Raw genomic sequence first — 12,774 nt, 5'->3', positions numbered from 1 at the left:
AGTGCTGTGATAGATGTCATTACAAGGCATAAGCAAAGTAAAGCAAAAGCCGAAGCAAGCCTTGTACAGACAAGTGAGGGCAGAGAGCCCAGCCGCGTCCTCCCTCCACCCTCGGCCCTCCGGGAGCCCCCAGTCGGACGAGGCAGGTCCTGTGCCCTGTTCCCCAGGATGCCTAGTCTGACTGAAGTGTTAAGATCCACACACCAAAACATACCCAGGTACCTACAAAGGACGAGCAAGTGCATGCAAACACCTTCCCATGGAGCGATGGGTGATTGCATGCAGTGGGGTTTTTCTAGAACTTCTGAGAAGGAGTAAAGCCTGGGTCCATGGAGAAGAAGCCGGGCAGAGGAAGGATGGGGGCAGTGACACATGGGGTCGGCTGGCCAGTTGGTGTGGTACAGCCCCAAGGAGAAAGAGAAAGAGCCCCCCCCGGGGGGGCTCTTCAGCAACTTTGGGGACATTGGGAGAGAAGGGCCAATCTGAAGGTTGGGGATTATGTGGAGTTTTTATTTCCAAGAGTGCTCTTCCCCCCCTCCTGCATTGTTCCCCTTCCCAGCGTCCCAGTTCACCTCGAGACTGGAGAAGGAGCCTGGGCTGGCGACAGGCAGATCCTGCACTGCGCACCTCTCCTGTGCCCACACGGCGTGACACCGGCACGATCCTCTCTTGGTGGGGCCTGGTTATGGCCAGTCTGCAGCTGATGACACAGAGGTCCAGGAAGGGAATTGTCCCGCCAGGTCTCAGAACCGAGCTCTGGGGGTGCTGGTGTCAGAGCCACATCAGTGGGACTGATCCCGCCAGGGCTCCAGGCCCCTCTGCTTCGCTCCTGTCCCTCTTTCTCACACATGTCACCCTCTAACTAGAGGTACATAGCACCGACTCCCAGGCCACTAGACTCTCAACCAGGGCAACTGATGTGGCTTATCTGTGATGTCTCGAGACGTTTTTGGTTGTCGGACTTTGTGGAGAGGGGGCTCCTGTTGGAGCTAGTGTGGAGGCCAGGGGTGAGCAGGAGGGGTGTGAGGCCGCATGCCAGTGGTGCAGGGTGGGGAAGCCCTGCTCCGAGGCAGGCAAGCTCGGCCTTCCACATGTGAGTGGGGGGCTCCCTGCCAGATGCGTGTGCCTGTGCTCCTCCAGTCTCAGCCAGATGTGCGCACCGACACGCTTGCAGAGTTGGAGGGAAGCCTCACAGACTCGTGCCCAGCCACGTGGAGACCCTGACAAAGATTCTCTTCCCCCAGCAAATTTCACTCGGGTTCCCCTTGAACTCTCTCTCAACTAAACCCCAACTCTTGGGTTTCCGTGTTCGTCTCTGTATTGTGCAATTTTAGGAAGAATCCTGCTAAGTCAGTTCAGCCAGAATCTCCGTCCTCGATATCTGGTCACCCCCAATATCTGACGGGGTTCCTCAGCCTCCCCTCACCCGTGGTGTCTGATCACCCTGGCCTGCTTTCAGCAACATCCCTCCAACACCTGACGCTTCTTAGTACTGTCCATCCTTTGAGTCCCATCCTCCTCCTTGGCTATAAATTCCCACTTCTCCCTTTTGTATTTGGAGTTGAGTTCGATCTCTCTTCCCCAAGGTGAAGCCCGCTCCAATGGTCCCTACACCTCTTGCAATGGCCCCTCTTTGGTCAAGTCTTCCCCATTGTCCTTTAGCAATAATTTTAACATCCTGTTCAGATGAGATTGGAGAGGACTTTAGACTAATTTCCTTTCTGATGCATGCGGAGGGGCCAAATCCTGGTCAGGTGCATAAACTGCCACCTCCTGCAGGTCAGAGCACCCCCGGGTGGGGACGTTACCAGGCAGCTGTGGGCAGGGCGGTGGCAGTGGTGGTGGGAGGGAGGGGGCGGAGCCTCCTTTTTCTAGGGCATGTGTCACCTCCTGCCCAGGGGCTCTGCCCCGGCACTACCCTGCCAGTGTAGGTGGCAGTGAGGAGCTGGGGCCTACTCCCCAGAGCCTTTGCAGCAGATTGTGTACCTCTGGAGCCCTATGTCGCTGGCCCCCCACAACCCAGAACATGGCAGATGGGGCGCAGGCCAACCCCAAAGGGTTCAAGAAGAAGGCGCTGGTTAGACACCCCTCCGGATGGAAGAACCTTTATCTCAGGGCCTCGTCGTCTTCGAGGACCTCCAGGTAATGTGCCTGCTGCCCTGGAACGGAACCCCCCACGGGGAGGAGCCGGGGTGCCAGTGGGGGACTGGCTCCTTGAATCCATTTCTCCAGGAAGGAGGGTTCTGAGTCTCCTGGTGGTGGCTGAGAAATGTCACTGCGGTTTCAGCACTAGACAGGTCTTATGGGTCAACTAGTCAATCTTCACGAGGCAATCAAGGCCCAGAGAGGCTAAGAGGTCTATCCAAGGTCACACAGCATTTTAGAAGTAGAGCTGGGACTAGAAATCAGGAACCCAGATCCCTTGGCTCTGAATTCAAGACCCAGCCATCAGGTTGAGTCATGTGACTTTTTGGTGTGAACATGGAAGGGAGTTGGTTCCGATCAGTGACAGTGATCTGACCCCATGAGGCAGTGAGCTTCCTGTCTTGGAAGCTGATTTCCTGCTCAGGGTGGGAGGGAAGAAGGCTCCTGGTGCCTCCTGGCTCCGCCATTCTGAGGCTGCTTTTTCAGGGAGTGCAGGGCAGGCAGGAGGTGCTCGAATCTTCCTGGACATGCTAATCACAGGGATGGGGCAGCAGGAACCAGAGCATCAATGTCATCAGGATCATCAAGGGACAACACCGAGGGCACCTGCAATGATAACGAGGCCCAGGAGGGAGCAGTGGGCCTGGGATTGCGGGAAGGTGGACTCAGGACCTGGGTTTCTTCCCCTCCCAGATCGAGCCTGCCTATGAAGCTCTTCGCCATCACCGTCCTGGCCGGCAGCAGTGAGTAAAGGCTCAGGGCGGTGCCTCCCTCTTCTCCACCGCAGGCTTTCTCCCTTGACCTTGGGCATCCTGGCTCTCCCTCTGCTGACCAGCAGCCAGACCTTGGGCCTGTCCTTCATCTCTCTTGGCCTCTGGTTCCCCGCCGAGCCTCTGTCAGGCTTCCTCCTCTCTCTGGGGCTGTTTTTTCCTCCACCACCTGTAAACAGGTCATGAGCAGTTGACATTTACAAGCCTCAACAGGCAGGGCCCAGAGCTGAGCAAGCATCGTAAAGCGGTGATGTTTGCTGGGTGTCTGGGCACCCCGGCAAACCTGGGCAATTGTGTTCATAGGAGTGTCTGTTTGTGTATGTGTGCACATGTAGACAGAAGCTAATAGTTCGTGTGTGGATATACACATATCGATGTGTGTGTGTGGTGTGTCAGCATACGGTGATGCCCCTGTGTATAACACCATTCAATACAAAGTGTGAGTGTGTATTAATTGAGTGAAGTGTGTCTAGAGAGTGTATATGAACATAGGGGTGCATGTATGTTTATGTGGTGTCTGCAGAGCAGCAGTGTCTATATAAGTGTATAAAAGGTCTGGGGACTTCTTTTTTTTTTTTAACAGAGACAGATATAGAGTCAGAGATGGGATAAATAGGGACAGACAGGAACGGAGAGAGATGAGAATCATCAATCATCAGTTTTTCTTTGCGACACCTTAGTTGTTCATTGATTGCTTTCTCATATGTGCCTTGACCGTGAGCCTTCAGCAGACGGAGTAACCCCTTGCTCGAGCCAGCGAGCTTGGGTCCAAGCTGGTGAGCCTTGCTCAAACCAGATGAGCCCGTGCTCAAGCTGGTGACCTTGGGGTCTCAAACCTGGGTCCTCTGCATCCCAGTCCGACGCTCTATCCACTGTGCCACCGCCTGGTCAGGGGGTCTGGGGACTTCTTACCCAAGGTGGTAACCCCGGGTGTACGGATCAGGGATAGCTGAGGCCCCTGACACAAACTGACCACCCCCCACATATTCAGGTGTTCTGGCAGCAGGCGCTTCTGGTCAGTGGAAGATGGACTGAACCTCTCACTGGCTTTCCATCAGCCTGTTACCCCTCCCCCGGACGCAGCCAGCATTGAGTAAAAGAAATGCCAGAAACAAAATAAGACTAAAGGTGGCCGGGCATGAGAAACTGGTGGTTGAAAGCGGGCAAAGCGACCTGTTATTTAGAAAACAACCACTTGAGTTCAGCCCAAACTGCTGGCCTGGGACAGAGCCTTCAGCCCGATGGGACACACACTTTGTGTCTTCCACTCGGAGTGTGACTGTGGACGTGGCCTCGCTTCGGGCCACTGATTCCACTCTGGGTGCTGCCTGTGAGTGAGTGTGTTTGTGGTGGGCGAGTATGTGTGTGAGCGTGAGATGTGTAAGTTATGCCTGAGTGTGTGAGGAATTTGTGGGTGAGAGTATGTATGAGAGTGTGACACTGGCCGCTATGCAAATGCACATCTGAGTGTGAGGGGTGAGTGTACGAAGTAGGCGTGGTTGTGTTTCTGCGCGTGAGAGTGTGTACAAGTGTGCGGTGTGTGGAGAGGATAAGGTGGGTGCGTCTATGTCTGTGTGTATGCTCATTCTCTTTCATGTGGCGGGCCCTGGGGATGAAAGCCCCCCCCCGGGGGGGATTACCTATACAACTAGAGGGTAGGTGGGGGCAGGAGGCGGGGCCTTTCAGACTAGGGGAGTCGGGGGGGGGGTGGCAAGACCTCACACAGGACCTCAAGGGGCTCTGCACAGGGCGCCCTATAAGGGAATGTCATTACTGGCTGTCGTCATTTAGGAATCGAGGTCAGAGAGGTTAAGCAACCTGCTCACGGTCTTACAGGTTAATGGAGAAACCTGTTTGCAGGCCCAGTCCTTCTGACTCCAAAGCTGCTCCGCACAGGCATTTTCCTCCAACACCAAGAAGCCAGGAGAGAGGAGGTGGGGCGGTGGGGGATGCGGAGAGCTAACGTTCTCAGGGACACCCCCAGCCTTTCAACAGCCATCGCCTCCACGTTTCTGTGCAGCTCAGGAGAGAGGCTCAGGCCCACAGGACGCATCATCCTCTCTGTCCCGGTTCTGGGCCCCAGCGTAGACATTGATATGGCTCTACGCATCCTCTTTAAGTCATCTGTCATTTCTCTCTACTCCTTTCTCTCTTATTTGCTCCTTATTCTCTGTAGTGACAAAAGTCACAGAGCCATTAGTGTGGGAGACTCAGGTGGAGCAGGGTTCTCAACATCAGCTGAGGGGGAAGGCAGATGGGCCCAGGGTCCGAACAAGCCCCAGGCGCTGGCAGGCACCATGGAGGGGGACAGCGTCCGATGTGTGCTGGCCTCGAACAGAGTCCTGGCCCTGGGGGATCCCAGGAGGCTGGTACTGTTGTCTGTACTGTACCAATGGGAAAATGGAGCCCCAGGGGCCTGGGTCTGCCTGACTCCCAAATCTGTGCTCATCTCGCTAAGGCGTGTTGAGGTGGTGAGTTTCCCGTCACTAGCGATGTGGAACAACCACGGCTCAAGAGGGAAATATTCTGCTCACAAAAATTAGGGGATATCTTATTGCTTCACATTCATTTTGAAATATCCCCTAATTTTTGTGAGCAGTATAATTGCAGCCTTTGGGATTCCATCCAGCCTCCAGTTTCTGAATTCTTGGCTCCTCCTTCTCCTGTTACATTTCCTGTTTCAGGCCGTGGAGCAGGGTGGGGCATGTGGAGAGAGCAGGGCAGGAACTGGGCACCTAACCGTGGCCCCTGCTGGAGGAGCCCAGGGTGGGGAGGCAGGTAGGTGCTGCCCTGCGTGGTGGCGGCATCGCAGCTCAGGGGCATACAAACCTGGGGTCGTGTCTGGGCTCTGCCCCTTCCAAGCTGTATGACCTTTGCTGATCTGAGCCTCAGTTTGCTCATCCATAAAATGGGGATAGAGCAGCTCTCCTGCCTGTGTTGGGAAGGTGGGTGGCCTCACCCAGGTGAGGACCGAAGCGCCGGGCTTGCTGTTGACTCAGTGGTGAGCCAGGCAGAGACGCGGAAGCGGCCCCGGCCAGGGGCCCGGCAGGCAGGGAAGCTGGGGAGGGGAGACTGTGTCACTGGGGTGGGCTGGCTGCCAGGTGTCAGGAAGCTGATTTTGCTGGCACAGGAAGAGTCACTGCATTATTGCTTCCTGTGAGACACTGACAGAGGGGAAGGAGTGTGTGTGTGTGTGTGTGTGTGTGTGTGTGTGTGTGTGTGTGTGTGTGTCTCTTCACTGAATGACCAGGGCACCCAACTGTCTCTGGATTTACCTGAGACGCACCAGCCCCAGGACAGTGGCTGTGACGCTGAGTCCCTGCTGGGGGCAGAGGAACCAGGCCAAGCCAGGAGGGCCTGGAATCAAACCCCGGTGTTCAGAAGAACACAACCATGTGGGAAACCCCTTACAGTTTCTTGGGCAATTGGGCCTTGGATGTTCACTGCCTGGGTCCAAATTCTGTCTCCACCGCTTTTCAATGTGTTCGTGGGCGAGTTACTAACTTCTCCAGGACTCAGTGCCCTTATCTGTAAGATGAGACAGCAACACCACATTAATAGCATACCGTAGGGCTGCAGTGAGCACTCGATGAGTTAATGCCTGGAAGGGCCTAGGACAGTGCCTAGTACAGAGAAGTCCTGGCATAATAGTAATTATCACTATTCTCTCAGGGCCATAGGTTTCATGGAAGAATGTGAGCAAAGCCCCCTACCCCGTGCTTGGTACATGGCTTCCCTCCTCCTGCTGCTCCCGCCTGCCCGCCCGCCCCAGGTCCCCAAGCCTGGGCTGCGGGAGGACACCATCAGATGGGCAGGTTGCTCACAGCATCCCCTTGGTTCCCTTGCAGTCCTGCCTGCAGTGCACAGCAGCTTGTTCAACCTCAAGTCCATGGTGGAAGCCATCACGGGGAAAAACGCCATCCTGTCCTTCGTGGGCTATGGCTGCTACTGCGGGCTGGGGGGGCGCGGCCGGCCCATGGATGAAGTGGACTGGTAGGTTCCAGGGTGCCAAGGCTGCCGTCAGAACAGGGTGGGGGCAGAGGAGGCCAGACTGACCTCTATCTTCCAGGGGTGGGGGCAGGCCCTTTCCCCAAAAGGATGAGGTTTGTTGGATGAGTTAGTGATGGTGAACCTGACCTTTGACCCGTGTCCTCTCCAACCATCTTGAACACTGTCTATTGTCCATCTCCAAGGTCTTGGGCTTGGAGGCATTTGAACTCCACTCTTGCCTGGAAGGAGCCTTTGCCTGGCCCCAAACACACGGGAGCAGCAGTCACACAGCTTATGCTTGACTAAGGCAAGGGCTGCGACCCCTGCCCCCACCCGATTGGAGGCGCTGGAGGACAGGGCTGTGCAGGCTTCTTCCATCAGACGGGGAGTTCCCAGAAACCATGGCTTACCTTCTGCTCCTACCTCCCCAAAAGCGGCCAGCACCAAGTCTGGGCTCACCGGGAACTCAATAAATGCACGTTGACTAATTGTTTTCCCTCCACCTAAGGGCACAGGAACAATCACACCACATTTGCTTCCTGTCCCCCAGGCCCCAACCCCCCCTCAACCCTTCATATCTCTGTCCTTCCTGGCCATCATGCACAGCCAGGTATGGCCTCTGCATATAGTCTGTCTATAACCCTAGCCCTGCCTCCCACCCTGACCACATTGCTGGACCCCCTGACCCTTCCCACAGCGGCAGCCAGGGTTCTAAGGGGGAAGCTGGAGCCCTGGGCACAGGACAAAGGCAGAATTGTGGACAGAACCTGGGGTGCTCGCCGGCTCTGCCTGGCTGTGTGACCCCAGGCAAGTAACTGCCCCTCTCTGGGCCTCAGTCTGAAGGTCTGACCAGTGAGGAAATGGGACAGATGATCAGGGTCTCTGCTGGTGGGAGACGGGCCATGCCTGGCTCTGAGGGCCCGCTCTCCTCTCTCCGCCCCCAGGTGCTGCCATGCCCATGACTGCTGCTACCAGAAGCTCTTCGACCAGGGCTGCCACACCTACGTGGACCACTATGAGTACACCATCGAGAACAATACTACGATCGTCTGCAGTGAGTCGCTCCCCCGACCTCTGCCCCCAGCCTGTGCAGGAGCCGTGAACAGGGTTGCCAGATGACATACAGGGTGCCCAGTTAAATTCGAATTTCAGATCAACACCAAAAAAATGTTTACACAGAAGTATATCCTGAATATTACAGGGGGTATACTTATACTAAAAACAAAATGTTAGTGTAAAATCAATTAGTTTGGTATAGAGTTAGGAATTAGCATAAGTATATCCCATGCGATATTTGGCACATACTTATGCTAAAAATATTTGTCTGGAATTCAAATTAACCAGGCCTCTTGTTTTTGTTTGCTTGTTCAACCTAACAACCCCCACTGTGGCTCTGGCACGTCTCCCTGGAATGTGATCCCCAAGCCTGAGTTGCCCCTGTGTCTCTAGTGCTGGAGATCCGTAAGCTCTGGAGAGCTGAGGGAGCGACTCTGATCCAGTGGGTCTGGGGTGGGGGCGGAATCTCTGCTCTTAACCAGATCCTCAGGTGACTGAGAGACTTGGTGACACACAGGCCTGCGAATCAGGGGACGTAGGTTTAAACTCGGTTCTACCAGTTCCTCCATGCTATGTAGCCCCCCTGGGCAGGGCCCTTCCCTACCTGGCTGCAGTCTCCTCATGGGGACATGGAGGGGTTTGGATCAGAGCACACTGGTCCCTTCCAGGTCTGTTTCTGGGACCCCATAAGAAGATGGCCCCATCCCAGGACCCAGAGTTCTTCCAGAATTCAAGCTATTGGGGCCAGGCCTGGTGGCGTTTCCTCCTTTACCGTGGACTCTCCATGGCCTTTCCCCAACGAAGGGGTGTGGCGTCCAAGCAGTGTCCCCACCCTGCCTCCCCTTCATGCCCCTCCCTGGAAGCCAGTGTCCTCTGATCCAGTGCTGTGGGCTGCCCGGGCCCCTTCTCTTTTCTCTCTTTTTTTTTTTTTTTTGTATTTTTCTGAAGCTGGAAACGGGAAGAGACAGTCAGACAGACTCCCGCATGCGCCCGACCGGGATCCACCCGGCACGCCCACCAGGGGGCGACGCTCTGCCCACCAGGAGGCGATGCTCTGCCCCTCCGGGGCGTCGCTCCGCCTCGACCAGAACCACTCTAGCGCCTGGGGCAGAGGCCAAGGAGCCATCCCCAGCGCCAGGGCTATCCCCGCTCCCATGGAGCCCCAGCTGCGGAAGGGGAAGAGAGAGACAGAGAGGAAGGAGAGGGGGAGGGTTGGAGAGGCAGATGGGCGCCCCTCCTGTGTGCCCTGGCCGGGAATCGAACCCGGGACCTCTGCACGCCAGGCCGACGCTCCACCACTGAGCCAACCGGCCAGGGCCTCTATTCTCTCTTTACCGGGCTCTGCGCCTCGTCCCTCACTAACAGCCCACCAGCAAACGTCCCTTACTAACAGCCCACCAGCAAGCCCAGCTTTGCAAAGAAACTCAAGTCTCCTGTTCTCTGAGAAAGAGTCTGATGGGGGAGTGGGCACCTCTGGGGCCCCTGGCAACTCAGGGCTCTGTGGTCCTCATATTCTGCTGTTCAATGTGGGCTGGCTTGAGAGAAGGCATGTCCCTCCATTAAAACCCCAAGCAATGGTTTTCACAATGGCGTCTGGGGATTCCTGGGGGCTCGGGGTTGGCGGCTATGAGAGGTGATGGTGGGGGCGTCCCTGAGTGGTCCATCTGTTCTTTAAGGGATATTATAGCTTAATAGGCCTCCCTCTCACCTGGTCCATGCATTAACCTTATGGAAGAGCTTTATTTAAGAGAAAGGATTCTGCTGATGGAAAGGTTGAAATATTTGCAAACCACTGGCTCTTGGGTGGTTCTCAGAGGGCATTCCTTCACCTGCGGCAGCAGCAACACCTGGCACTTGTTAGAAATGCAGCTCACCAGGGCCCACCCTGAGCTCCTGAATCGGAAGCCATAGGGGTGGGGTTGGGCAATCTGTTTTAACAAATCTGCCGGCTGATTCTAATAGAATACACCTAAGGCTGGGAACTCTTGGGGTAAACGACCTCTGGAGGCTGATAGTAATAACAAGCAGCAACGACAGCAAGTTACCATGTCTGAAGCATTTCTCCGTGGGAGGCACTGAGCTAAGCTTCCACAAGTGTTTTCCTTACCGCATCCTCACCCGAACTCCCTCCAAGGTGCTGTCCTGCAATTCTGTGATTGAGGAGAGGAGGCCTGGGATGGTAGAGAGTAACTGGCCTGGAGGTAGGGAGTTCCCGACAGCTGAGTTTCCTGTCCCAGCTTTCTGGGTGAGTTAGGTTCACCCATCCCCCTTCTGGGCCTCAGTTTCCCAACAACGCAATGACATGCTGAACTCGAGTGGTTCTCTGAGTTTAGCACGCACCAGAGCCGCCTGCAGGGCTGTTAACACAGGCTGCCAGGCCCGGCCCAGAGCTTCGGAGCCACAGGACCCCAGGGCCCTCAGAGTCCACGTGCTCCCCTCCCCACAGGAGATCTCAACCAGACGGACTGCGACCGGCAGACCTGTGAGTGCGACAAGAGTGTGGCTCTGTGCTTCCAGAAGCATTCGTACGAGGAGAAGCATCGCAACTACCTCAATATCTACTGCCAGGGTGCCACTCCCAACTGCAGCATATACGAGCGGCCCCGGGAGGAGGCCTGCCGACCCCCCGCCCCGGCACCCACCGCCCTGCCCTAGCACCCTCAGGGCTCTGACAGAGAAGAGGCATGGCGGTTCCTGCTCTGGGGACCAGGTGCACGGAGCCAGTGGAGGTGGGCGCCACCCGGCCCACCTCGTCCAGGGAGCCCTCCAGCAAGGCTGGTCCCCAGAGGACTCAGGAAGGCCCGGGCCCTGACTGTGGCCACCTGACTCCTCCAGCCCAGCCCTGAGCATGGCTGTGTCCTGCTGTTGGTCCTGGACTTGGCAGGGGACGTGTGGCTTGTTGGGGTCACTTCTGAGTGTGGAAGACAAGGCCTGAGAGAGAGGCCCCAGGCCCCCAGGTCCCTGACAAGCACAGAAGGAGCAGGGCCCAGCCCTCAGCCTCAGCCGATGTCTCCCCTCGTGAGGCAGCCAGGTCCATGGGCGGCGAGTCCTTAGACCTTTGGGAATAAGGCTCAGGGCTGGGAGCCACCTGGGTAGAAAGGGAAACAAAGGCCCAGGCAGGAAGCTGTGCAGAAGGTTCAAGAAGGCAGAAGGGAAGGAGCAGCCTGAGGAGAGGGAAGGGCGGGGAGAAGGTGGGAGAGAGGTCAGACAGGTGAGGGTCAGGTGTCTGGACCAGAGGTGTGGAGCCGGATGGTGTATTTGAAGTCTCTAAAGGTGGACAGGAGGACTGAGGGCCACATTTTTTGAGGAAAGAGCTCCTGGCTTCTGCAATCTGGAGGTTCTCTCCTTCCTTAGGACCCCTTCCACATCATTGGGATTTTTTTTATGCTAAGACTTGGGGAAGAGGCTACACTTGCTTTATTTACACTGGTCTGGGGGCTGCCTTTGACAAACACACTCTCTTTGACCAAACTTTAGTCAGGCTCCTCTGAGACCTTTTTTTTTTTTTTTAAATCAATGTGTGGGTTTCCATAGCCATCTGGCATCACTTGGTCTTAGCAAGAATCCTGCCATGCCATTTTAGCGAGAATCCCCACCCACCATCCATATCTGACCAGATTCCATACCCTCCACTGTCCCCAGGGGAGTTCTGATCACCCTGGTCTGCCTTCAGCAAGAATCCTATTAGGTCAGTTTAGCAAGACTTATCTCATCCTCTTATCAATCTTCTGTTCAACCTACCTCTCCATCCTTGACTGTAAATCCTCACTTAAGAAAAACATGGCTCTGTAATTATATTAAGAATTGAGCCCCTGTTGCAATAGTCGAATAAAAATCTGTTTCTACTACTTAAAGTACTGTCCAACACCTGGTTTTCTAATGGTTGCGGTGCTGTGACTCGGATGATATCTGATTCATTGTTGGACCTCAAGTGTACACCTTAGAAGCCTTGGTCTGATGGACCGGGGCCAACTGGTGAGTCTGATTCCCGAGCCAGTCTGTGGACTCATGTCGACTCCTGAGGTTCTGAGTATACTCTCCGAAGCTGGATCAGAATGTCAGGCTGCTCTGTCGGAGAAGTGGCCTGCTGGGCTGCAAGTCGTTCTTTCTGGCTCTTTCTTTTGAGTAGCAAGCGATTCACCCCCTAACTTCTTAGCCTCGAAAATGTGTCCTGGCTCTTTGGGAAGCTTCTCTGCTCTCCTTGTTTGATCCTGTTCTTCCCAAAGGAACTTCTCAGTCAACTGAAACCCAATTTCTCAGACCCCTGCTGAATTTGGAATGTCACTGGCTTTTTGTTTGTTTGTTTTTAGAAACTTGAGATCTCCACAAACTACCTCCTCTAAGACTTCTCCTTTCCCATCTCCTCCTCTTCCCACCTTGGATCCTTCCTTCGGTTCCTGTGATGTGTGGTTGGGACCCCCTTCCAACCCTACCTCCTCATCTCTCTGTCCGCCCCGCCAGCCCCCTGCCCTGCCCACTCAGCCCCAGCTACCTGCAGACACTTGAATCACCTCTGCACACTCCTTACCCTGTTGAGGGTCCCCTGAAAGCAACGACCTGAAGCTAAAAAGGAAAAAGGCTCACTGGAAACAGACTGGATGTTTTGTCTACTGAGAGGAGCTTTGGGGACATCCTGATGGTTGCTCGATGTCCCCTCAGTCTCTTGTCTAAAATGGAGTCCACAGCCTTCATGAGATTACATATTGGGGCACATGGAAATCTTAGAAGTCCTTTCTACAAATATTGGTACAAAGTATTAGCCCTCATGTTGAATAAGTAACCTTGATTTGTTTCATCTGCCCCAAACATAACT

The 12,774-nt window shown here is 55.2% G+C and overlaps 1 protein-coding gene across 1 annotated transcript; it reads left to right on the top strand.

Moving 5' to 3' along the window:
- The first annotated feature begins 1,943 nt into the window (after nt 1-1,943).
- PLA2G2F (phospholipase A2 group IIF) lies at nt 1,944-11,795 on the top strand. The gene is made up of 5 exons (XM_066270255.1): nt 1,944-2,142; nt 2,839-2,888; nt 6,764-6,908; nt 7,850-7,959; nt 10,408-11,795. The coding sequence occupies exons 1-5, from the start codon at nt 2,027-2,029 to the stop codon at nt 10,614-10,616; spliced, it is 630 nt and encodes a 209-aa protein (XP_066126352.1). The 5' UTR covers nt 1,944-2,026; the 3' UTR covers nt 10,617-11,795.
- Nucleotides 11,796-12,774: the final 979 nt, after the last annotated feature.

This window comes from Saccopteryx bilineata, chromosome 3 (assembly GCF_036850765.1).
Source record: "Saccopteryx bilineata isolate mSacBil1 chromosome 3, mSacBil1_pri_phased_curated, whole genome shotgun sequence".
Taxonomy (NCBI): Eukaryota; Metazoa; Chordata; class Mammalia; order Chiroptera; family Emballonuridae; genus Saccopteryx; species Saccopteryx bilineata.
The sequence above is the reverse complement of the archived record's forward strand: the minus strand, read 5'-3'. Positions and strand labels throughout refer to the sequence as shown.